The following is a 27561-nucleotide window of genomic DNA, read 5'->3' as shown; positions in this document are numbered from 1 at the left end:
CATTTGCTTACTGGCTGGGCCCCCCTACCCGTTGCCCACGCTTTTCCGTGTGCCAATTGGCCCCGATTCGCTATGGAAAAGCGATCTGCCACCACCTTCAAGTGGGGTTTGCTGCCTTTCATGTTTGATGAACTAGTTTTTGGTATTTGTAGAGCGTGTTTTGTGTGCGGCGGCACCGCCCACCCACCACCAAATACTGAAAGTTTTCCCAAGCCAATTTTCTTCTCCCCGGTTGTACAACTAAGACGAGGTTTGTGAATTTACACAAAAGCCAGAGCCGTTCTTTACCTTACTAGAAACTCTTTGAATTCACTTTTCCATTCAATTCCACCCCACCCCCACTTAAGGTCGGTCGATTTTCAAAGCAGCATTCTCCCTCTGTCAGAAGTGGCAGAAATTAGTACACGCCCCGTCTGTCAGTCTCTGGACCATTTCAGCATACGATTAATTATGGTTGCAAGATTTTCACTCTTTTTTTTCACTTCCTCAAAAACCATCCTTCACCAATTTAATGCATCGGATTTTCCCACCCTTTCGCTGCTCTGCTTGAGATGCAATGTTGTTGCTGCGGGTAGAGCGGCCGCCACCATGATCTCTTAACCGTGATTTACTTCTTGAGGTCAAATCTTCCTTCCTCAAAGTTACTTGTCAAGAGTAGGTGTGCTTGAGTCAGTCGGGGGCCGGTGATGGTGCGGTGCGTTTGAAGCTCTCGATCAAAATCTAACGGCCCGCAGATTTAATCCCGTGCCCATTCTCATGTTTTTTTTTCTTCTTCTCTTTCTTTCCCAGGTGAGTCATAAATAAAGCAATCGACGAAAGATAAATGAGCATCATCCGCATCGGCCCGGCGATGGGGCGATGGTGGTAGCAGCACAATCATTTCGTGTCGTGTGCCGTTGAGTCTGTGCCATCATGGTAGCACTTGGAAGGAGCAGCTTTCTTTGCTAATTTCCCCACCATCGTCACCACCGCACAGCACCACTCGCGGTGTGCTCATCTGAAGCTCTACAAGAACACAGTAGTAGTTAAGGCTAAGCGTTATTGCGCTGCGATCATTCCCCCGTGCGGCACTTGACGTGAAAGTATGTTGGAGAACGATGATCCGCAAGCACACCAGCAGTAGGAGAAGTGGTGCAGATTCGGAATTTAGGTTTGCTTTCAAACCGCATTCCCCCCCCCCCACTTTAACAGCATCAGCAGTCAGCCAGCTCTCTTTCGTCGTTCAGGAGTGGAGGCACAAGCGCAGCCGGGCGTCTAATTTGCCTGATTAATGTAATCAGGCTTCTGGCGCACAAATGCGCCGTTCATTCAGCGCTTGCATCCTCCGCGGCACAACCCACCATACACCGTCTCACCACCATTTAAACGGGTTTCTGTATAGCACGGTTGATGAATGAGTGAATTTAGAATTGGCACTACACTAGATAAGTGTGTGCCAGCGATGTGATGCTTGTCCTGTGGCCCCCTTTATCATAATGCTTTTGCCGGCAAGCGGCCGCGGTGGCGGCGTCGTCGTCGTCGGCGTGCCCAGCATAAAACAATACTCTGCCAACCACACACACACACACACCACCCCCATCAATGAAAGGCCGGCGCCGTGGTCGATGGATCACGGACAAACGGCTGTCATCAAATTAGATGACGCCTGGGCTGCGGCCGGACGGATGGTGGACGGCCAGCAGCGTGAATGTATGCAATCAACTCTCTCTCCCTCTCTTGATGCTGCATGATGATCGTTGTTTTTCCTCTGTTTTTTTTTTGTAGGCCAATGTGTGTGCATTCTATGCTGTTTGGTGTGTGGTGTGACGCTCAATTGGTTGAAATGAGTCTTTGTTTTGACAGCAGACCCAGAGTCGCATGCCGCGCGAGTGTGCGAGCCAGAGGAGTAGGCTAATCAACCGTGCCAGCAACCGTTGCTTGTTGCCGACCCGAAGATTGGCAGACGTGCGAAGGGTGATCGAGGGGTAGCAGCCGGCCTACTTGATTACAATCGAATAAGCAATGCGATCCTGTCACGCTTGTTGGTTGGAACTCTTTATCGTCTACTGCAGACCCCTTGCTGTAGAACATTTTGTTGTTAATAGCTCTGAGCTATCTAGTAGCACTATGTGCTAGGCGCACTGTTAACTGGCTATTTGTTAACTGAATTCTGTGGTCTCATTTCAGTGTATGCATGCACGATCATCTGCATACTGTTTTTCAAACTGTTTCATGTAGTGTTATACAGAAAATCAAAAAGTATTTGCATCGAAAAATTGCTATTTACTCTACACTTTACCTTGCTCTTGGAATACTCTCAGTTCGCTTCTGTTAAGTAAACTCATCAAGAAGAACGTGTGAGTGTACCCGATGGTTCAACCGTAATGGCGCTCGGTGGGGGGATACTGGATGTTTGATGTGCGGTGCCTCATCCACATGTTGCTCCCTGGCGTTCTGGATTGGATGCTGTAACCTCTCATAAAAATGCTCGCACGCATATGTCGGCCACGTTGTCGCACGCACTGACCTGAATGGCCCGACGGTTTGATACACAGACACAGAGAGGTCGGTGGTCGGCCGGCCTCTGGTATCATGTGGTCTCCCCAGGTTCGCGGGAGGAGAAGGATCAGTAGAATGTACTCTCGTGCTCATCCCCCCCCCCTCTGGTGGATGATTAAAAATGTGCTCATGCTCGACCGCACATCCGCGCTTCTGAAACTCATTTTACACTAGCGCGCGCACGCACCCCCCTTTTTCCATGACAGACCCGCCTTCACCGTGCCACGGAAATGCTGTTTCCGAGTTTCCTCTACTTTACCCTTCTCTTTTCATTCCTGTTTGCCGCTGCCGCGTTTATGCCGGCACAACACAAATGATGAAAATGCCGCTCGTCGATGAAACTTTGCATAACTGGGAACCGCCAATATATGGGGAGCTGATCTGCTGTTGGGGGACTTGCGGGGGGCGTGTGCGCGAGCGCGTTCACACTGACTGCGGTACTCAATTAAAACAAATAATGCCGCCACATTCATCCGCGAACACAGTCCGATCTTTCTCTCTTTTTCTTTCTCTGGCGATGGTGCTTGACCGATGCGATCTCCGTCGTCGCCGCCGCTCCGGGTTTGATCGTTTCATGAAACGATGTTATGGACATGAACGCGAGTATCACCCCCCTTCGCTCGCTTTGTTGGTCGATGATTGGTGTACGCGGGGATCGTAGGCTGGTTATGGCTGCTGTTGCTGATGCCGTTGCCGGTTTGTCTCTCGTTAGCTGGGCCCGGTGATAGATGATGAAATGAAGCGGATACCATATTCCCGATCGGTGGTTAACGAGCTCCCATCCATCCGCCCATCCATGGCAGAAAAAACGCCACTGTGCCACTTGACTTGACTCATTTACATCCTTTTTTGTATGCGGATAATTCCCGCGGCAAATACACCAAAAAGTCGTCATCGCAGCGTGGAGAGAGGATCCGTGTGCAAAAGGCGTCGATGTTAACTATCCCGTTCGAACGTGTTGCGTTTAAGTGGAGCAGATTAACAAAAAAAAACAACAGAACCGTTGCCTGACATGTGTGTGTGGTGTGCACATCCGTTTCGCGCAAAATAAACGTTGACATGCACATCTCTCGAAACATATACTGGCCGAGTAAAATTATTCCCAAATTGGTGGTTTGGCTTGGCAACGCTACTTGAGTCCGTCCGCCGGTGTTACGATTTTGGAGTTTCGTGCCAATCGCGCTTACGTACGGGAACCGATGTTGAAGTGGGTGCAAAAATCGAAAATGTGCGCACGCTTGTTGGTGGTTTCGGTCTGGTTCTGTGCTGTGTATGAGCCCATCTCGTCCTATACCTCTGTTTGAATTAAGCGCATCTGCTGCCCATGTTCGGATTTACGCCTTCACAAACCCGGCCGACCAGCGATGACATATCCTGTTTCCGGTTGTTCGACGACCGAACGAACTGGATGCTTGGCCAGCATCCCAGTGATGACCCCCCCGGTGATGGTGTGCTGACAGGTCCGCTGACAAACGTTGTGGCTTTTCGTGTTTTGCTGCGTGGACACATGGCGGTGGCGACTGTCTGCCGCGAGGATATGATGGTTGATCGTTTTTGGACAGAATTCTTTAATTTGATGATTGATTCCATGAACTGATGTGTCAAGCGAGTCACACTGGCGAGATCCTCGCATATGAACCTATTTTTGGGCTTAACTATGTGCTTAACCGCCTCGTCGGTCAACATACGGAGCGGAACACACCTTCCCGCCCTGGACCTAGAACGACGGCAGCGTGTCGTATCGTTCAATCATTTAAGCTCTGACAGCCGTATCGGGGAAGCGTAACTGGTTCGATTTCACGTTTTATTTACATTTTATTGGGTTCAATTACGCTTAGTTTACTGAGGTTCTTAACGCCTCAAGAGAGAGAGAGAGAGAGAGTAGAAGGAAATCTTTTCGATCACTTCCAACAAACATTCTGATGCAAAAAGTTGTTGCTTTGATTCGCGGCCTCCTTTGCACAGGATGAAAGGTGGTGCCAATGGATCAGAGATTTATGCCAAGGACGCAAGGCTACGTGGAAGGGATGCTGAAGATGAACCGAAGGAAAACGGTCTCGATTTTGCTTGCTGCATCTTAATCACGTTTTTCAGGCGTGTCTTTTCTGCGATGACCTTGCTACCACGCTTTTCTTCTGCGCGCGTAACGTTGGCGGTGCTGTGACCCATAAAGAAGTTGCCTTTAGCTTTTAATCTTTCCACTTTCACCGCTGCAAGAACGGTTTTTGAATCTTGATCAACAACGGCAGCAGCGCCACCGATGGAGGAGCGCTGCTCGCCCTCGATCTCCTCGTTAATGAACTGCTAAACCTTCCAGTTTCCACCGCGGTTCCAGCGGTTCCAGTGTTAGTGAAAGCGGACAGTTTTTTGTTCTAGATAATTTCCCTTTTTCTCAACCCCGTGACACGATGAAGAGATGAGATAGAAGTTGGCTTTAATGAAGCGCATTAGTTAATATAGCAGCATCGAGGGGAAAGGAATGAGCGCCGCTAAGGCCTCTCGGGCTGGATCAGTATATATGGGAGGCCAAGTGTCATCACTCGGGCCCTGACTGTCGCCTCACCATCACCATTATCATCACCCCTCATCATCGTTGTCATGCGCAGGCCGCGGACTATGGTCGCTGGGATACGGTTGAATGAAACATTGAAATGAGTTCCAAATTTATGCCACCATTTATCTTGATGGCAGTTTTTGGGAGCATCGTCATCATCATCGCCATCCAGAGAGGGAGCTGCCTGGGTGTCGTAGTAGTGTCCGTTCTACGCCCGAGGGTGTGAGATAGTTTTTCCAAAGGCGATTCCGAAAACAACGGGGAAAACTTTGAATCCAACAGAGGATCAGAAGGACGTCCGGGGGGCTCGGGTAGACAAAACACCAATTATGACCCATTTCTTGACGCGCATCTTGAGGCGTCGTCTCGCGCGCATAGCGCCATAACTCATAGAAGCTCATAATATAGCATCTTGCCTGCATCTCGCATTGTTTCGGTGGAAGACTGGGGGAGAAGGTAGGGAGCGGCAGTGCATCGCGTTCTTTAAAATATGGGGTGCGAGATCGATGGCACGGCGCTTCGACGCTGCGGAACCTTTGTTGCGGCATAAATCACTCCGCGAGAGCTGGGAGCTGACATTCTTCGAAGATTTTTGTTTCCATCTTGGAATTGTTTTTCGTTCTAGGGAGTTCCCATCCGATATTAGATTCCACTCCGATTATGGTTAACAAATCGGAGGGGAGGAGAGAGAATTCATCGTTTGTTCGTTGTTCTGGTTAGAGGAACTGGACAACGGAAACCTGATGCTGCTGCTGCGTCGTTGCGTCTCTCCTTTCATACGTTCAGTCAAAACATTCATCCAAACACAGCCAATCACACGTTCGTGTCTTGTCGGCGTTAGCGTTGGTAGAAGGTGCGTCTGTTCCCTGTAGGGCCATTCTGCACACCCGCCGTGGTCATTCTCTTCCCCCGCCCCCATTTGAATGCCATGTTGCGGCATTCCATCTATCTCGTCTCTTTATCACCATCAAATGCAGTTCAATACGTCTTCTGGACCCCAATCTTTTGTGGGGGAATCTCTTCGTATTGTAACGAGGGACGGTTACATTGCTTCTGCAGCGCGCTTCACATCCACGTCAGTATTGGAGGGGAGAGAGAATAGTAGGGAACACAAATGGTATGATAATTAACATTTTATTATTATGCTATGTTTATGTTGCGTTCGTTTGCTCGATGGGGCCGCATCCCTCCTCCGACCGGAGACTGCGCCTGTTCGTTCTTTCGTCCGGCATCGCCGACGTTGATCGAAATAATATCCGGGCTGTTCTTGCTGCTGCCCTGCTGATGAAGGTGTTGAAAATCGAGGGTGTGTTGATGAACGCTGGCTTCTTCGTCGTGAGTGTGACATCGCCTTACGGCTCGTAACGGCCTCAGAACGAGCGCCAAGGGAGCCATTCTCCACTGGCTCTGCTGCACTGTTGCGGTGCCGTCGGCATCTCCATCCTTCAAGATTCTGTCGCATTAGCAGCAGCAGCAGCGCTCGAAATGGATCAGAACTTTTGCTCTTATTGCGGAGAAAAAGTTTTCCATTGCGGCCAGCGGTGTAGGGATAAGTGCCAGACTTTGCTCGACTATCGCTAGGGGTCGTCGAATATATGGTGGAGTCACTTATGGTAGATAAATAACGTTTTCATGGTTCAATGCCGCAAAAATCCTTTTCGATTGTGTCAGGATTTAAAGGTGGCGGCTTGAGTGAGACGCTTAGATTGCAGCAGTTCAACGCCATCATCATAAGAGGATGCATTTCTCGCTGCATTTCATGTTTTCTTTCCATTTCGTCTCGGACAAGTGGGGCTGCCGCAAAAAGGCAGGAGGATAATCGTGACCAAGAGAAAGATCATCAGAGAACCGAAAATGGCTTCCAATCTTTGTGTTACGCTGATTCTATCATGCCAACCACCCCCCGTCCGAGTTTGCTAACAAGCACAATAAAGGGATGGGATGGGCGAGTGCGCCGAGATTCGATAAATTCATTTGCAGCAGCACACCATTCCACAGCCGCCAGACCAATTTCGATGAATCATTTATGAACGAGTTTCCGCAGCGACCACAACAGGCAACAGCAACAGAGCAAGACACAATCATTTTCAGTATCGTACGGTGTACTATACAGAGAACCGTCAACCCAACCGACAAACGCACGCGCGCACACCGTCATCGTTCAAAGCCCGGGGACGACGTTAACAGCTAGGCATCTTACCCCGAGGAATGTGGCTTTCCAGTGCAGCAGCAGCAACACAACCGCGGGTGTTGGATATGGTGGTTCATTCTGCTGGCTATGGAATGCGCTGCCTTCGATTGCGGAGAGACGATCCAGACTAATTTAAAACCAGTGCCCACCGGTGCTGCTGCTGTTGCTTTTGCTGCACAGCTGCTACGGTGTACGCGAGCGAGCCGTCGTGCGCACGTGGTAAGGGCACACGTGATATGCTGCCACACACAACCTCGTTAATGTTTCGAGCTCTCTGGTAACTAACTTTTTGCTTTTATTTTATAGAAGAAGGAAGGCAGGGGAGAGGTCTCATCGCGGGGATGGCTCGTTGCTGTTGCTGTTGCTGTTGCTGCTGCTGCACCTCTTGGCCACAGGATGTCGAGAAATAATTGTTTCACTCTGCCACGACTGCGGTTTCTCTGAGCGCTCGAAAACAACATCACCACCACCACCATCGTGTGATGTTGTTGGACATGATGGTCGTACCACGGTTTTTGTGATGGTTCGGAGCGGTTTGTGTGGTTAGTAGTACAACCAACCAACCATCCAGACAGGAATGGCGTGAAACCATCCTTTATCGTCTACACACCGCGCACATTAAAACGCTGCAGTAAAGTGTCATTCGAGCGAATGGTGAGACATCGAAAGCATCAGCATTCATGATGCTTTCTATTATGCATCTGTGTGCTTGATTGGATGGTGTGGAGGAAAGAAAAAGCAGGAAAAAGAAGGGAAGACCATCGTGCGCAATCTATTAACATTAATAGCAACAGCAGCAGCAGCAGCAGGCCCAGTAGGAATGTGTTTTAATTCTCGTCGCGATCCTTAACAGAAAGGTTCTTAATGACGTCATTGATTGGACGTAAGAGAGAAAACGCGCTGGAGGTGTTGGCGGTGGCCGTGCCAGAGTCCATTTTCATAAAAATCGTGCCGCACAAAAATCGATTCTCGCCAAACTAGCGATTCGAGATAATACACCCGACTATGTACTCTACCAGTGGTGTGGTGGCCATCAGCGCAGCGCCTAGCCTTCCGCTTGCCTACCTACTTACCACTGCCAAGGCAATCTCGGGAATCATAAGTATGTTCTCGAAAAGAATAAATATTTCATATCGAACCGCCAGCGCGCACTGCATCCGGAGGTGCGCGACACACACACACACACATCCAGCAGCAGCGACTCATGAAATATTTATGAAAGTAAAAAAACGGCAAAGAAGCTGAAAAACAAGTCATGCAATATGCTTTTTACTAAAAGCGTGCCTGCTGCCGGACACACTAATGGGATGCAAATGCGGCCACGGCGTATGCGGCGGCGGCCTGGCATTAAGCGGTAGCTATCTTTCGTCAACGCTGATTTGCAAACGACAACGACGACGACGACGACGCCAACGATGACATGATGGTGACGAGACGAAAGGGGGTCCCGCTGTGTTCTGCAATCGGCACAGAGCGGAGGGGTAAAGTTAATGGAACCTTCAGTAGTAGCTCCACACGCTGGCACTCCAATTGATGGATACTAGTGCGCGTCGCTTCCTTTCGAAATGAATCGAGATCTTTTATGATTTTTTTTTATTGTTGAGCAGTTCAATGTACTTCAACTTTTGCAATAATTGAAATGAGATGCGGAGAGCGAGAGGAGCGCTAATTGGAAGCACTGTCTTTAGGCTGACAGAGAGACATCTCTCTGTTTTTGCCTAATTGATATTCTTTATTCATTTATGCGGGTTATGCAAAATGTGAAAAATAATTGAATCACTACTAAATTTGAATAACGCATCCCCCATGAGTCCGGTTTTAATATGCACCATTTTGTGTGTGTATTTTAATGCACATGTGCCATTCATTTTGAAGTCGGAGTGCCGGCATCATATTAACCAAATGCAGATGCTACTGTCGTCTGCCTGAGGGTGGGTGGTGCGGAATCCACGGACGCGGCGTTGCTGTGCCGGAAATATCATCCTCAGTAGACTTGAAAATTGCACGGAAGGTGCTGTTGCACAGCGAAATTCAATTACCATCATCTCACTGAAGTCAGAGACTCTCCCTGCTGGTGCTGCATGCTCTTTCTCTGGGGGCGTCAGATTTCGCCAGATTTTACTTTGAAACGACGGAGGAATGCCCGCACCGTGCACCGGCTTGCTCCGTTGCAAGCTCCATTTCATTTTTATCAAACACCAACTGGCGTCGTCAAACGCTGTCGTGCACCGGGGGACCATAGGTTGCTTCGATGGAGCGCCAAATAGAATAAGATTCACCATTCGATATGTGATGCTAGATGGTGATGTTGGGACACGAGGACACCACCTACCATATGTCGAGCGGTAGTTCTTGGTCCAACAATTTCCAGCCACCCAAAAAGAAGAGGATTTGAAAATGGCTCTAAAAATATCATTTCTATCAAATAGTTTCAACAGATTTTTCTTTTCTGACTGCTACTTACGTCCTTCTTTTGCGTTGCGCAACGAATGTGGTGTCCCGCCGGGCCGTGCACTGGATGGCAAATTCTAAAATCGTTCAGTATCTGCGCTCGGCCTTATTGAAATGTGTTAACCGATGGCAGTAGTAGGATAGGCAAATGCCAAAAAAAAGGCTACGAAGCATATCGAGGTCGAACGGAAGAAAAATGGAAAAATATCATCTGCGACAGTTCACACATGCCCCCAGCGCCCCAAATTCTCTGTGGAGTTGAACGCGCACTCGCGCACCCGCCATGCTTTGTCACTGTCTCTTCTGCCACTTGGTGGTCGGTAAACCGTAAACGAAACTGCTGCGGCAACTGGTCTTCTGGCCGGGGACTTTTTCCCACGAATCAGGCACGCAGTTCGGCGCAAAACAACAACAGCAGCAACAACACATATGGAACGCATTCGGTGGCCTTTTGGGGTTTTGGGAGTTTTTTGTTTTGAATGTTTGGTTTGGCCACATTTTGCGTTATTTTGGCGCGCTTTTCAGTTTGGTTTAGTGTGTCCCCTTTTCTTTCGTCGTCATCCACATCACGCCAGAATGATGTGATGAGGAATCGTAGACCGAATGCTGGGCGAAGATAAGCAAATATTTCATAATTTGGATTGATGAAACGCAGCAAGAAAACAGCTGCTCGCATTCATCAGTGAATGCATTATGATAAAAAGGAGACATAAACATGAACAAAGTATCACTAATCTTATCACTCCCATCTTGTACTGCGTTTGATGTCTGAACCTGCTATTTAATAACTCAATTTGTTTGATTTCAGTAGCAGCGCTGCGAGCGTGCACATGTTGGCTGGATAGCTGGAATAGCTGCATTATTCGATAATGGAGCAATCCAAACGTACCGCAGTTGAGACGGTTTTCAAGTGTGATGAATGTGCATATGAGCGCGCCCCCTGCTTCTATACCCCGGATGCCAACGATGCACTTGAATCTCCCCAGATGGAGGACAACATATGAGCTTGGAGATGTGTTTACAGAAACAGATACATGGTTGCCTCCGTGAGGCCATCAAGCATTACCAGTAGATTCCAGAGCAGAAAGCGAAGCAGAGCAGCCTCGAACAGTACACCACATCTCGATGCTTTTTCATCCACTTATCGGGGATAATTACTGCTGAACCCCCCGGTAGTCTGGATACGGAGTATAGATTTTGGAGGTTGGAGTATTCATGGAGCGCCGAAATGTGTATAGAGGGCGCAGCAATTGAACCAGATCTGCAGATGCCGTTGTTTCCAGCCCACTCCGGATTAAAAAAAAAACGAGGAGCTGGCATCAGTTTTTGGAAAAGTTGGTGGAGCAGATGAGTGCTAGCAGACGAGAAGAGGATCGACCTCCTGCTACTGTCAGAGAACTAATCCAGAGATTAGTGGATAAGAGATTATACAGTTTGCCCCATACAACCTTCACGCGTTCGTTCTCGTCGTGTATTCCGTGAGGTCAGAGCTTAACGGCGGAAGGAACCGTTCAATTTTAACCTCCCTCCCCTATTCCGTATAATTTAAAATCAATTTTACATACCAACGCGCGCCTCCATAGGGAATGAGGAGGCATCGAAGCAAGCCCACCACCATTCCGCCATGACAGTTGACTGTCTTTTAATATGCGTCAGTGCAGAGAGAAGGACCAGAGCCATATTTCTTCGGCTTGATGTGCCACCGCATTCGTTCCCCTAATGTATTGTATGCTTTTAATTTTATGTGCCATCTTCATCGCATCCCCGGAGTGTACTACACACACGGGGCGCTCTCGGGGGACCGATCGCAAACGATCGCTTGTAAATTACCTACATTCCTGTTCTCCTCAGACACCACGGGTACGAAGAGGAAGAAGAGAGGATGCGCCGAGTGGTGAGAGAGGCACGTGGAGCGATGGATTTTCAATATCACCACCATCGCGCGTGTGTCGATGAAAAGGGCGCTGGAAATGCACGAGGAAATCAATCCTTGGAGTGTGTGTTTTGGAAAACTCAATACCCGGCCGTAAGGAGCGAACAGAGCAAAGACCATTTGAGAGGCGAATAGATGTCTGCTGTTGGTGTCAGGTTTCGGGTGCTATCGTCGCTCTACAAAGTTTTGCATCCGTCCGGTGTGTGACGATCATATCGACATGGTGCGTCAGTGTTGCGCTGAGATGCTTCTACCGCTGCTACTGCTGCTGGTGCATTCATTGTTTTGGTAAAAGGGGGATTTTAGGAGAAAGCATGTAATCGACACTCCTCGTGCGTGCGTGTGCGTGTGTTACGGTTTGTCGCGCCTCTCTATCCTCAGGGCTGCTACCGAGTGCATCTTGACGAGAGAGCGCCCCTCATGTGTCTCATGCGATGGTATTTATTACCTTCTCATATCTGTACTTCAATTGAAACGTCTTTGGTCTTGTGTTTTTATGTGGCGGGAGCCCACGAAGAGGTGGTCTGTGTCTTGTCCTGTGTGGGGGGTTCGACCACTTACAGAAGCGAAAGATAGTCTAATTAATATCCGCGTGCGTGTGTGTGTTCCTCTCGGTGAATGAGATTGTTTCTCGATTAGGGTATCGAACGATCGAATGACGCACTTCCTTCTTCTTTCGACGTTCCAAACTCTACAACCTCCAGCCTTTGTTGATGAACGAAAGAAGGACCCCTATTTCCTTTTCTCCATAAGAAAGACGACGTTCGGTCTGATGCATCTTCAGATCTCTGGAAGTTGTCTTGTTGCAGATGGCTCGAAGCGGCTCGTTTCAGGTCCCAGCGCAGGTCAAGTACCTTTTGCGTCAGTGTCGATCTGTCGTTTGACGTGTAACGATTTAAATTTCAAATCACTTGCCTCTCCTCGGACACATCCGGATTGCAAGCAGTAGGCTACGACGACAACGACGACGACTACAAGGATCCCGTTCGCCCTGTCTAGCCTGCTTGGTTGACGTACGAGTGTTGCGATGGATTTCTATGCAAATGGGAATCCAGATTTCGATCAAATCTTGGCTTCGTTGGTTGGTTGGTCTGGTTTGTGGCCCGGCGGTCGTCCTGGTCAATCTATGCATAAATGATCGTTCTCGACCGTCGCGCGATGAATAATGAAAATACTCTTTCGCCCCAGAGGAAGGAGAGAAGTGTTGGTTCTCGACCGTAAATAAAACATGGCAACCTCTCTTCCTACCTACCACCTATTGGCATCAGTTCTTCTCCACTTGCTGTGTGGCCACCGAATGAAACCTAATTAGTCCCAACCAGCTCAAACTCAAGAAGTGATTGAGGTGGCACACCTCACCCCACCTTCGCGCTCCACTGGCGAAAAAGGTGTTGATAGTGAGTGGCCTGTTTCCATTTCGTTGTTGTTGGTCGTGTTTCTGTGGTTTGTAGCTGTTGTTGGGGTTGCGTGTGAATTTTCTCATAATCCCTCTCGACCCGGAGACCACCTTGGAGCTGGCTTTTGGCGAAACAAACAATTCGGGGTGGGATTGCTTGCGGTGTGTGCTCTCTTTCGTCGTTTTCTCAGGCAAGGCGCCGGCTACTAATGAAGCTATACGGGGTGAAGTGGTTAAGGTCCACCTGCTTCGGATTACAATCAAATCGCAATTCGATACATGAATCGAGGCGCAGGGGGGAATATCAACATTTTTCTCGTTTCCCAATCCACTACGAAGTGGAGCGATCCCCGTGTAGAGGCTTTTTCGCATTATGCTAATGATCAAACGATGCGCTGCAAGAGAAGAGCGCCGTGCCGCTATATCCGGAACGGTCGCGTAACTGATAGATTTAGAGCGAAAATGTGAGTTGAAGGGTGGTTGCGGTTGAGATATAAGATGCCGGAGATTCCCTTCTTTTTTTCGAGCGACTCATTAATCAATCATGCGTAGCCAGCCGCCAGTCGCGGCCTGGTTGGTGACCTTCATTTGCCCGATACGGATTGTGGATGGAGAAAGCGATTCGCGGATTAACGAGCGGAAGGCCTGTCGTCAAGTGCCGCCAGCGCCCAGAGCAGCATCATCGTTCATCGTTCATCCGGTTTATTGAATATTTTGCTGTGCATAAAATAATATCGCAAACACATTCCGCACCACACACACTCCACGATGCCGCTGCTGCTGTTATGAGGATGATTTTCATTTTCCTTCCGCATATCCTTGTTGTAGGATCGCTGGACAGGAGGTGGGGAGCTATTCGCGTGGCCACTCGGGCAGTCACCGACAGACCCAGGACAAAGGTTCCTTTCACGCTTTTTCCGTGGAGTGTCCTGCTTTTGACGACACAAAACTGGGTGACCCAGTATTTGTGTGTGTGTGTGTTTGAGCAAAAAACGGACAAAGGTCAATGTTGGGAAATGAAAAGGATAAGACGATGACGATGACGACGAATGATAATGATGACGACGGTGATCATCTCAACAATCGCTCGCTATTCTCGGGACCATTCGACAACAAAACCTTCTTCAAGCGGAAATGACAAGTCCTTCTCATTGTCGTTGAATGTCCCAGGAAAGTGACTCCCGTTGCGGGCAGCGGTTGGTTTTGTGTTCTCTTGGAGATGGAAATTTGTTTAGAAAATCTATTTTGCATGACCCATCGTCAGCAGGATGACGTACTGTTCGTTATTTATGGTGTTTGGAAGTTTGTTTTTCAAGCGTTTTTGTCCTTCACAGCACACGAACGGAACCAAAAGAGAGTAATACCTTCGAAATTTATATTTATTTAAGCCACGGATTTTTGTTCTAGAAAATGTAAATTTTCGATCACATTTAAGGTGTTTTTTGTGTGTTACATTCCTCTCACACACGTGCCTTAGCAAGGAGCTGCACGCAACAGGGACCACCGGTGTTATGCCAGTGTTGTGGACATTTATTCACGAATAGCTGAAACGCTTCACATTCCATTTTCCCTCCAGCAGCGAGCCACACGCACTGGCCATTTTCAACCATTGGGAAAGGTTGTGCCACTGAGAAGCCCCCCCCCAAGGGTGATGTCATCGACTTTAACTTCAACGGTTCAAACTATTTCGTGACATTTCTTCTTGGAACATTCTTTATCAGTGCGCCAGGTGTAGGGGGCGGGAGAAAAGAAGGTATTCTCTTAGCTATGCGTGCGTTAACGCTATCAGCACACCACCACCACAGCTACTTTTCTCTTCTAGGCATAGCACCATTCTCTGGTACCTATGTACGCCTAGAAGCACCTTTTTCTTCCCAAGCAAGCGAAGAAAGTCATCGTTTCGTTTTCGGTTCCGGTTCTCGAACGCGCCCCTTTCTTCTTCTAGTGCGTGCACGCGGTGTGTATTCTCCATCGAACCTAGTGTCGCGTTGGAAATTAACTTTCCCTTCTCACTTTCACCGTGTCTCTTCCAATCCGTGAACCGCACAAACGGACAAACGTCATTCTCTCTAGCGCCATTCCTCTCGTGCTGATGATGATGCTGCTGCTGCTGTCGCTGTTCCTCTACCCCGCCTTATACTGGAGGTGGAAATTGGGGAATGGGAAAAACCTTTAAATTCCCTCCGGAACCGTCAATCTGCTCGTGCGGCTGCCTTGCCTGATGGCTGACTCGCTCAATGGCACAATTATTTCGTGGCCCTCTTGTTGTTCCCTTTCGGTATTTCTAACTGGCCATCACCGACGACGACGAGAGCCGGTGGTGTACTGCGCGCGGGGTAAATTGTGGCCATCGTTTAAATGCGGACCACGGGGGGATGCCATGCCGCCCATCAAATATGTTTTCCGCTCGTCAAACCTCACCGGGAACCCCGAAAATAGAGCTGCATCACCGCTGCCGAGGTGCTGCTGGCTTTCCATCTCTGCCATCGCATGCCTATAGATAGCATTCCTTCACGAGAGAAGAAGTCCTCGCTTCTGTCATATCGCACGCAGCCGCAGCGGCAACAGAAGCAGTTTGTGATCCTCTGGAGATGGAAGAATACGAAAGACCGAAGAATAGAGCTGACTGAAGTCCAGGTCCCGGAAAAGCATGATAACTGGATGATGGCTGGCGGGCTCCCCGTGTAGCCACGTCACTTCGATCTAAAAGTAGATGTCGATTCCTTCCTCTGATTCTTCCACCAAAGGACACATCTGGACGGACACACGGAGAGAAGTCCATCGGGAAACGTTCGATACCGCGAAATTGAGTTATCATTAGATAGAGTTTGTGGATCGTTTGGTCGTCGTCCTCCCTCCCCAACAGGAAGAAGAGGAATTGTCCGGATAGGTCTTGAAGGCGAGGAGTTGGTTGATGTATTTTAGGAGCGAGTTCCCCCGCCCCCCGAACAGAGACCGTAAATTGATGATTTCAGTGGCCAATGATCGATCGATTTTGTGGTGGCATCTTGGCAAGCTGCCGCCGTTGCTGCTGCTGCTGCTGCTGCTGCCAAGTCTTGGTTGGTGGCCATCGCTCTCAAGCGCTCTATACGACGCTTAGGATCTCTCATCCATCGACCTCTACTGGAACGCAACATAATGCCACATCCTTTCCTGGTGTGGAGCCTTATCCAAGAGAGAAAGGACCCCCAGGATCGTCTCTACATCAATCGGTATCGAGGGCTCCGGGAAGGTCCGCTAATTCATTACACAATTCCACCCGAGCTAATGCTTTAATCCGTGAAATAAATGGTTTCATAGATGAGTAGAACGGACGAGCAGATTCCAAGCCGTGTGCTTTAGACGACGGCGACCAGCACATCGTGCGTGTCGTCAGGTGCTCAGCAGCAGCAGGAAGACTAGCGAGTATACCTTGTATGAAGGCGAGCTTCTAGCAAACATAAGAGGTACACGCTGCTGCGTTCTTCACGTTCCCAGATACACCGTGATCGTACGATACTCTTTGAGCACGTTCATTAGTCCGGAAGGATGCACAAAGTTCTCTCTCTCTAGGTGTGTCGGCGCGCGCGTGTGTGTATGCACGTTGCGAAGAGATTTTTCCTCACATTGCCATCACGGTTCCTCCATCCTTTGATGATGACACACCGAAGGGAGGGGGAGAGCGCACACACGGATCAATGGGCGATTTAGTCTCCGGATGCGAGAAGAACACATTCACCACCACGCACGCTCGTTCACTGTGCAACGGAGCTTCTCTAGTGCGCCGAGTATAGAAGCTTGGATTTCGTTTGAAAGCTTGGCCCCCTGACACTATATCTGGCATACGGTTCTGCTCCTGCTGCTGGCGAGGCGAGTAGATAAAGGTGGATATTCGATGGAGCTCTCTCACACGGTTGCGGTGTCTGTTGTTGGTTAATCCTTAAAGACGAGAAGCAGTTTCGTGTGCAGCGATGATGATGATGATGCAACGTAGAATGTGTTGGTGAAGTTCGAAATCGAAAAATAAATTCAGAAAAACGGGAGGAAAGGATGTGAGTTCTTCTCCTTCTTCAGCGCTGGCGAAAGGTGTGTATAATTTGTGGTCCCACCCCGTGTGGTGAAGCGCAAGTGGTCGATTGTCTTCTGTCAGTATTGACAGGAAACGATTTGTGCTGTGCCCGGGTACTCGCGGTAATGCAATTGTAATCATTCTTCGCTGTCTTCTGGTACTTGATTGGATAAAGCGAGCTGCTATTGTTTCATTGTTTTACACCACTAGTGCACAATCATGCAACGATCTGCCGTTAAAAGAAGCGTTCCATCCAATGTTTGACTCTCGATTGCGAAATGCAACGGTATGGTGTGCACTCACCACCACCACAAGGTGATTACGACGATACATACCAATCCAATGAGATATGCTCCCTCCGGTGTGTTCTCTTTCGTCGAAACATTACTTTCGAACAGCAGCAGCACCTCAATTTATTTGTTACTGCTCTCGGATGAGTAATCAATTCAATTTGACGAGGAACGGGTTTATAATTGAAAATGCATCCCCCGCCATCTCCCATCCAGTGTTCGTCATTTCGGATTGCAGTTCCACTCATTGCTGTAGAGTCTTGCACTGCCTTAGTTAATGAAACAACACGCGCTAATGCACACAACATCGTCGTTCGCAGGGTGCTTCAGTTTAATTTGGTCTGATTAATTACGCTAGCAAAGATAAATGGAAATGAGGAAACGGCGGGGGCGAGATGAGTTTCTCTCGAGATCTTCGATCCGCTTCCATTGATCAATACAATCGCGCTAGTGGTGGTGTTAGACACGAGAAAGGATATTGTTTGGCGTCAAATTGCGATCTAATTAATTTTGCGGTGAGAATACGCGTTTAAAGTTCCTCATCCCATTGATCCTGGTAAGCCAATTTAAATACTTAATTTATCGCTTCCATCAGCACCATCTCTCATCGAGAGAACAGCGAGAGAATAAACATCATATTTAACAGATCAATATTTATTCATTTACTACTCCTTTTTTTATTAACTCATCCCATCAACACCTTCCACCGTTACGCGCCCATTTCATTGTGGTGTGTGCAGCGCGGTGTGCAACTGGTTGTGCATAATGTGATAAATGTTCCTACCGGTTTGCTTTTGCTGCCTGTTGGTTGACCAACCAACCAGCCAAGCGATCGCTACTGCACCACGCATCAATGCACCATTTTGTGCAATCATTGTGTAAATGATAATTTTTGATGAAGGGCGCATCGTGCAGCGTAGCGTGACATTCGCCTGCGCGCTCCATTTAATTCGCCATTAAATTCCTGTGCACACCCGCACCCACACCCCGCGCTATCAGAGGACTCCAGCGGGAGTATGCTCCAACCAAATTAAAATCACAAAACCCATCATGTGATGACTATGCTCCAAAAGCGAGAGTCAAAAGTCCAGCAAAAAGCTTACATCCTGGTTGGCACCTGCCAATATGGCCCAGAATCGAGCAAATCTGCTCTTCCCAGGAGGTTGTCCTGAGAGAATTGTTCTATGGAGATAGAACAGTAAAAAAAAATCCACCAAAACCCAGAGACTGACTAGAGAAGGAAAGAGGCTGAGTGACAGATAAGCCGTGTCCTTTCCTAGCCACACCATGATTGCGATTACTGCTACGAGATCTCTGTTTGTTCCTGCTGCGATCCCACGAGATATTCGGAAGCTCTCTTCGGCCGGGTCCCGTAGTCTGATAGATTGTTTCGTTCGTCTTTCAGCTGTCAGATTTGCTCTACTCCAATGGGATGGGACGACGACGGCGACGAGTGTGTGCAGTATGTGGAAGAGAAGGGGAGGTTCTGTCACTCCGTGTAACGCGCAACATTGTTCCTGTGGGAAGTGAAGCGCGAAATGATGGTCCCATAAAATTGTCCACGGATATTCCCCTGGATTCCATGCCTCAAGTTAAGTCAAACCAAGCCAAGCGAAGCGAGAAGCTTCGCAAAGGGGGATTGATGGCTGGTACTCGCTCGGCGAAAACCTTCCTTCAAATAATAAAAAAGGAAGGATTTGGGGAGTGGCGCAACCGTGCTGCAAGGGAGAGTTGAAGAGTGGACAAATCCATCATTATTGCTCCGACATCGATCAGCATCAAAATTAATACACTATGCTGCTCCTGGCGAATGGCGATATCGATTATGGTCCCGGGAATGGTGGGGGGACAAAACCAGCAGAAAAGCTTCGGATGTAGCAGAGCGTATCGGAATCTCCGTTCCTCTGGTATGCATCACTTCTTGGAAGCGAAAACGGGTCCTCGATGGAGTGAATTTACCATGCGTTTGTGTAAGCCTCTGATTGATCACAGAAGTGAACGGCACGACCGGCAGTCCAGGATCCAAATTTAATTTTAGTCACGTCAACTCGTCTACAACTCCGACGAACGGGCCGGACACAGCTGTCAATATGAATTCATGTTTGCGCATCGACTAGTTTGTGATACTGCAGACAGGAGGAAGCAATAGTATGTGGAGGACAATACGTTCTCCGATTGATCTTTCTTTGTCTTTTTTCTTTTCTTTTTTTTAGGTACTCTGCTAGGATATGTTCTGCTTTTGGCGACATTGTCGAGTTGTTTGCTGGATGCGATGCGATGCGATGCGAAAGGATGCGCATACGTCAGTCGGTCGTATCTGTCCTGTTGTTGGGGTCTGCCCGTGTGTGTGTGGGCGTATCCTTTTCATCCATCTGCACTTCTGACAGGAGTGTTGGTTGGTGGCGCAGTCCTCCGTTCGGTTGTATGAAAGGGCCGGGATGGGCCCCGTTGGATCCATTTGCGTTGGTTGCGTTGCTGGATACCTAACCGTCACGTCACATAAGAGGGGATCTCCAATGCCTACTAGGCATGGATACAGCCATATGCTCTTGTGGAGTTATACGTCGGTTGACAACAACATGGTTGCGTGGTAACATGAATTCATAAAAAAACACATGGATGAAACAACATAGAACCTAATTGCATACATTCGCTGCTTTTTGCAAGGGATGACAGAAATCCCTGACGGCACGGAGTAGGGCAGAGTAACCAAGCGAAGCACATAATTCGATGCACTTTCTCCGGGCGGCAGAAGCGCGGAGTGTTTTGTGGCTATCAGGGACAACAACACCCCCGGACCTCTCGTTTCTCGCTGCTCCTGCCGTTCATTCCACTCCCGGAATGGTTGGTTTGACTTTTTGAAGCCAACAGGCAGCGTACCATCAGAAGCAGCAGCAGCAGCACATGCTAGACTCCCAGCTCTCTCGGTGGTTACTGTGGCGCATCGGATCAGAAGCACCGGATTGACGACCAAACCAACCTCCGAGCGCGCGTCATAACCGCGAGTGGCGCGCTCTTCAAGCCAAAAAGTGTATTCATCCACCACCATCGTGCTTGGTCTTTTGCGTGGCCCACGACGACGGTCCACTCGAACAGCGACAGATGAGTTTTTTTGCGTCAATTCCCCGTCCCGATGCTGTGTTGTGTTGTGTGTCCATAATGGTTAGCTATTCATAATCTGTGTACGTAGTGTCCTCCCCCGGTACCACCACACCAGCGGCTTAGTGACGCGCCAGCGAGAGCATGGATCTGATGCCGAGGGATAGAATTCCTTTTGCAAAGATGGTTTAGCATCACGAATGAAAAAGGGAAGCACATCGGGATTTTCAGCATAGCCACACGATGCGTGCGTGAGACTCTACACCACCATCACCGGATAGTTACAGCTTTTTTTTTTGTTGTTGGTTCGATCTTCTTCACGTTTTTCGCGCGTTGTAAATGCCACCGACGTCTGCTGCTTCGGCTGCTTCGGGGATCATATATCAAGTGTCGGTTGACAGAGAGTGTAATGGATGGTTGTTGTGCTGGTTCTCCTTCCGAATTTTATCGGATTTTTTTTTCTTTTTAGGAAGGGGAGCCAGCATATTGATTCGCAGCCGAACAGCAAATGCTACAAGGGAGCAGAGGGCTACCGGTTCTAATCTTGTTTGAATTTGAAATGAAGTTCTATTTACATATGTTTTAGTGTATTGGGTGGAGGGCAGAGGGAAAAGCCAGGATTATGGAAATTATATTAAGTGTTAGCCGGTATGTTAAATGAACCATTAAAACCTATGCTGTGACCGGTGGGACCTCCTCTCCGCTGCTCTCACACTTTAATGCCACCGTAGGTTGTAGGGATTGTTGTAAAGTCCATAGTTGGATTGATTTTACGATGTTTCTTCCTCTCCATCCTTCGAAACCGCCGCCATATGTCTTAATACGTCGGGCGCCCTTTTAATGGTCACATCGAATGGTCGTGTCGTGTGTAGCATATACATTTTCAGCTTCTGGTTGGGAGTGAGCAGAATTGTGGACAATCAGAGAACGAACGGTATGCAGTGTACCACACCGCACCTTCCCAAAGGGGGCGGCCCCTCTTTCCTGCTCTTGTCCGTCCTCGATAAGTGACGTGAGGTACAAAAAAATTAATACACAACAGTTTTATGTGTTGCGCATAAAATAAAATTTAATTGACACCGAATCTCGGGCCATCGTAAACTAAATCCCTCTTCTCGCCCCTCCCTCTCCATATAAGGTTTACTTTCTGTGCGCGCGGAGTTAATCCAGCACACCACGACGACGCCATGAACGTCAATCGTCGGTTTCTCCGACAACCGATTCGAAGCGATCACCATTTTCGGTCAACTGTGTTGTGCCGAGAGCGCGCTCGGCGCCATCTCCTATAGGTTTAACGTGAAGTGGCCCAAGGTGGCGCTTAGGCTGTGTCCAGTGGAAGGATGCAGCAGATTTTATGGGGTGCCATAAAATGTTCCAACACACACACACACACACACACACACACACACACACACACACACACACACACACACACACACACGCACTCCCAACCTCACCGTTATCGTAAATTCATCAAAAAAGGACCCCGAAGGCCTCTCATCCCTGACTCACCTTCGAATCATCGTGCGTCGATCAGGAGAAGGAAGAGGACAACGATCATAAGGAGGAGGAGGAGGAGGAGGAGGAGGAGGAGGAGGAGGAGGAGGGGGGGGGTGATGAAGTCGTGTGAAAAGTTCCTTGGATGATGTGCCTCTGCTCCGACGCAGGAAACTGTCGGCGCGCCACGTTTTGATGTGTCATTATCTCCATCCCCCCCCCCCCCCCCCCCCCCCAAAGGGCGGCAGCGAAATGGTGGTCGGATTTTTGGTGATTTAACGACAGCATCGTGACGTGTGTGCTGTGTGTGTGTATTGCCAATGATCATTTTCTCGTCGAGCATTAAATGCCACATTACACCCGCTTATGCTCCAGGAGGAAGGGGATAAGTTGGATTGCATGCCAAGCAGCAGCAGCACACAGAGAGCGGCTTGTAGATTCGCTTGTCGCGTAATAGCTATTAGACCGTTTTATGGGCAACGTTGGTACTGGCCTAAAGCAGCTAGCAGGCATCATCATCCCGGGGTGTTTCCTTGACGACACAGCGGAATCGCGCGCAGTCAATGCTGTTTGCAGCATAAAATGTGCAATCTATGGTGCAGCTGCTACCATGGCACGTCGCGCACCCCGTGATGATGGTGTGTTGCTGTGTGCATCGCCGTTTGGAATGATGATGATGGCGACGGTCCAGTGCAAGATTGGGAGGCGCTCGTTGGCTCCTATTACCTAATAAACTGACTGGCAAATGTACAACGGAACACAGCGGAACAGCAGGCCATTAAGGGCCGACTGCCAAAATGGCAACCGATTGGCATCTTGCGGCGGGATGCAATTAATGATGCCGGCGGAGAGAACTTACTGGAGAGCCGGAAACGGAATAGGGAGGATTTCTGTGTGTTTCGTGAAATAGCCGTGACGTTACAACCCTCCCTCTCTTCGGTGCATATGCCATTTCGGGGATTCCTGCGGAGCGCAAAACGGATGATTCGATGCAAGAGAGAGGATAAGATCTCGGATGAAACGTTTATGAAGTTTATGAAATGTTTGGTCTGGTTTGATGAGGGAGGGAGATGTGTTTAAGGATAGCCACTTCAAGAGCTTCTGTGAATGTGTGCAGAAAATGACAGACTTTCTTATCTTACGGTGCATTTTGTGTTAATAAAGTGAGTTTTTTGCGCTATGTTTAATGAGATCCAAGTTATGCCATTTCTGGAATCAAAATGCTATATTGACACATCTCGTCGCTTCTGGAATGCATAAAGAGAGACGCATGGCATTGAAATTGAAACTACTTTTTGCTATTATGAAATATGCAATCCGCACTGTTGTGTCCTTGTCAGGGCTTCCAGGCTCCAGGGCCGCGCCACCGGAGCGAACCCCGCATAAAATGTGAATTTCAGAGAATCTTCATCGTCCGCCGAGGCATGAAATAATCCGACATATTGCGGTGGGCCACTGTGTGGCTTGTTTGCGGCATCATTATTTGCATCTTTCACAACCTTTTGCACGTTGTTGCTCTTCTTCTTCTGTGGGGGGTGGAGTAGAGAGTGTAATCCCTTTCCGGTGTGGCACTCTGTTAGACACAATCCGGTACGAGTGGCAGAGAGAGAGAGAGCGAGAGATGAGATGCTGCAGATAAGGGCCACCGAGCGGGGACTACATCTTGATAACATTTTCATCGGAAGCGATGCGTGATGTACTGCTTCTTCTTCTCATAACTTTACCCACGACATCATCATGTGCCCGAGGATCATTCTCCGAGTCTTCCTAGAGTGCAATGCATTTGAAATCCTTTCATTCATTCGGCGACAACGAATTCCCGACACCGACTTTGTGACATGCTACTGTTAGGTTCCTAATCCCCGACGATTTTACTACCTTACGCTTCAGAACGAGAGCGGTTGGACCCGTATTGAGCGGTCGAGCGGTGCTTTTGTATTTGCAGTCCATCCTCTAGCTACACGAAAGTGATTGAAGATATGGATGCAGACTGTTGAACCGGATGAAGATGCTTATCACTTCTTTTTTGAAATTTGACGACTTTACTAATACCGAACTTTTTTCTTCCTTTTCCCCAGGAGCCGCCGATTGCCAGCGCCAAAAGCAGCCAAGCTTACAGATACTGCCCTCATCGTCGGTACAGCGCAAACCGGTTGGAAACTCGCTGCTGCTGACCTGCCGCCCCGACGTGCCGGACACCAATCTCATCTCCGATCTCAGATGGAACGACAATCGCAACATGACCATCCTGCCGAAGCCGTAAGTATACCGGAGAACGATTTTCGGGGAGAACAACAAGAATATTTACATTTTATGATCCCATGACAAGCCGAACCACTCCTCATTGTTTTCGATGTTTTACAGAAGAATATCATATGGATAGATTTTAAAGTTACGTATGACGCATGGAGCAATGGCGCAATTTGTCAGATGTGTTTATTCACCAAAAGACTACTGAATGTTTTGCAATGTTGAATGGGAACGTATGACGGTCGTTTTGCTACATACTGGTTCTTCATTTTTTGTTCTGTTACGAAAATCTCCATCGCTTGTATGAGTTTTAACCGTTAACTGTCTCTATTTGTTTGTTTTTTTTTCGCTGATTTACCATCTCTCTGAACTTTAGGATGAACCTTTACTCTCCCTTATATGATTCGAAAGGTCGTAGGCTTCCGATGAAGTAAGTTTTCGTTTTCTTTCTCCTCTCGTACCTTTACTAGGTGAATGATTATAGCGCCTCACTACCCCGATGTACTCTATTTACATGCATTAACTTAGTTCGTTTGAGTTCGTTTCTTTTTTAACCCAAAGCCGCCGCCCAGTTGTGATTTTACGCAATCTGCTGCTCCTCCGTCATTTGTTAATAAACGCAATGTGCAAAACCATCATCCGCGTGTGTCACATGGCAATAGTTTTCGTATTAACGAGTTTCCAAGCGCCAAATGTAATTAATTCGTTCACTTGTCAAACATTCATCGCATTACACGTGAGAACGAGGTTACAGGCTTTTTACACTAATGTTGTGGACGCAGTAGTTCCAGAGGCCACGTTTTGTAAATATCTAGTGCAAATACTCTTCTCCATCGAAACGGCATCGTGTCTGTGCTACAATGTCGTGCGCTCTCTTTTCACATTCTCGAAGTAACATCCGATAGCCGGAGAATGATCTGTAATACAAATAAACAGTTGATAACCAACAAGCGCACACCAAGCACGACGAATGCTGTCCACCTCTCTCTAGTCCATTCGACTGTTTATTTGGAACAAACTATAAACACACATACAAGCGATTGCAAGGCGTGCTGCGTCCCAAATCATTGCCAATGTTTCTGAAATCTGTACGAAAATTCGAGGAAAATCGTAACCAACACAACTCCTCCCTGCATTCCACACTGCATCATCATCATCATCATCATGACTAGCGTTGAACAGACTTTGATTACAACCCATTCATGGAAGGCGCGCCAGATTCTGGTGCGCACACATTCAGCACAGCGCACCGCCTTCAGCATCAGCACGTGGTAGTTAGTTGCATGTTTTGACCGGACAGTTGCAATGTGCAGTTGCAGTTTGGTTCGGCTAGATAGCAAACGATTTGAACACCCCACATTCCACAGTGGACGTTATGCTATGGATTGGGACACGCGGTCGCATGAGATTCCAATGCATGTGGGATCCTCCCGCCCGGGGCGGTCTCTTTCATTTACCATCTCCGTATTTAGTAATAGTCACCAATGCTCTGCCGGCGAAGTCAGCAGTGTCACTGTGAACCATCGGTCTTCATTCTCGCCAGGACCAATGATGCGAATGCAATGTTGCTACGGTACAAAGAGAAGATGCAACGCGAGCAAGCTAATTGTATTACCTTGTCGCTGGACCGAATCGAACTTATGTTGTTGGTTTGTGTTCTGTACTGCTGCGACTTGGTCAGCTAATTTTGCTCCCGGCATTCGATTGTACGCTGTGAACACCCTCACAGGTCTGGGTTTACATGGACCATGCGCCAAATGCCCTTGGGAGTGGCGAATATTGTTAACTAGGAAGCGGGCCAGGAATCGTGTGGTGCATCAATCAGAGAACTTCTAATTATGTTTGAGTATTATGACCGCAAGCGGATGTTGCATCTTCGTTGGATGACGTTGCATATCCGCATGACGATACACGGACATCATATTTCTAGGATGCAGATTATTGCACTCCCGAGCAGCAGACCAAGATTGAACGGCAGAAGCGCCTGCAGTGAATGCTGAAGTATTTGCGGGATTTGAGCAGCTAATGCTGCAACGGGAAGCCACACGCCTCGTGCATGTGCAGTGAAGTAATTAGCATATTGTGAAGTGATTGATTTGCTCGATTTCCTCCGGTGATCGGGTCTAGTCGTCCTTCCCTGTTCTGTTGCTCAGCTGGTAGTCGGTTTGAAGAACACCCTTTTGACATATAGTGAACACGAAATTCTCTAGAGGAGAGAGAGAGGGAGAGAGTCGTAGCTACATCAAGCGACAGCGCGCTGCTTTAGTGTACTGCAAACGGCTGCTGATGCTTTCGCTGACGTTGCAACTAACATCATTCTGCCGGTTGCCGCCAGCTAGCTGGTCGGGATGGATCTAGTAGCCCAATCAAAGCTCGTACACGCACGCGATAAATGGCTACAAAATGTGTGTGTTATTCGTGTGCGTGTTATGGGTATTTGTTTATGTGTGTGTGCGCCTGTATGTGTCACTAAAGCCGTTCTAAACACGGAACATGAGAGCTGCCACACACAAAGAGACTGTGGTGTGCCACCGAAGTGCCATAATCGTTGTTCGCATCTTTGCCTGTACCCCACTTGTCTTGCCTCATAGCGCGTGCACCAGCACCATCTTCTTCAATGATACACAAGGCTTTCGTTACCTCACGACACCGGACACCAGCTCACTTTCCTGTTCTGCTACTTCTTCTTCACCGAATCCTTTGCCCTCAAACCTCCTCTCCCTGGTTCGTACGTGCTAACATGACCAATTTTCGTTGGTGACACGTCGCCACCGCCACGGCCACGTCATCGACATCGACGTGTCCTGACCGACGGTTCTCTCAACGATCCACCATCTAATGCCAGCGCGAGGTCTCTCCTTCATTTCACCCACTTCTCTGCTACTTTCAGAGCGGGCCAATCATCCCCAATGATCTACACCGAATCGATAGCCAGTGGGACGGCGTTGGCGTTAATCTTCAACTCGCTCCAGGAATCGATGGCCGGAACGTACTACTGTGCGGCGTCCTACTCTGTCACCGAGAAGCTGAATGCGGCCGTCGTCGTCGAGACATACGGTAAGTGGTTGATGGCGTGCCACAGTACCGTAAGGACACGGTGCTCGAGGTCACCACCGAATACTCGATGAACTATGTACGATGAATATTTGCACGAAAGCCGTCGGCTGCCCAGGTAGAAAGTGGAAATGTTTCCTTGCCTTCCGTTCGCGTGGAAAATCTCCTTTCAAACCTTGCTTGGTCTCGTGTTTTATATGTGTGCCCAACTGATTTGTACGCCAAACGACGGCTTATCAGGAAAGCTTTAACAACACCAC

The 27561-nt window shown here is 48.5% G+C and overlaps 1 protein-coding gene across 4 annotated transcripts in view; it reads left to right on the top strand.

Annotated features, from left to right (window-relative positions):
- Positions 1–27561, top strand: part of LOC125949017 (fasciclin-2) — a 61503-nt gene that overhangs the window by 15725 nt on the left and 18217 nt on the right. For 2 of the 4 annotated variants that reach the window (XM_049675686.1, XM_049675687.1), the window contains exons 3-5: positions 24076–24256; positions 24624–24677; positions 27138–27304. In XM_049675686.1, coding sequence (XP_049531643.1) covers positions 24076–24256; positions 24624–24677; positions 27138–27304 — 402 coding nt within the window. The remainder of the gene's footprint in view (positions 1–24075; positions 24257–24623; positions 24678–27137; positions 27305–27561) is intronic. The other 2 variants (XM_049675688.1, XM_049675689.1) reach the window with 1 other exon arrangement.

This window comes from Anopheles darlingi, chromosome 2, assembly GCF_943734745.1.
Source record: "Anopheles darlingi chromosome 2, idAnoDarlMG_H_01, whole genome shotgun sequence".
NCBI lineage: Eukaryota > Metazoa > Arthropoda > Insecta > Diptera > Culicidae > Anopheles > Anopheles darlingi.
Note: the sequence above shows the minus strand (reverse complement) of the source record. Positions and strands in the feature narration are given on the sequence as shown.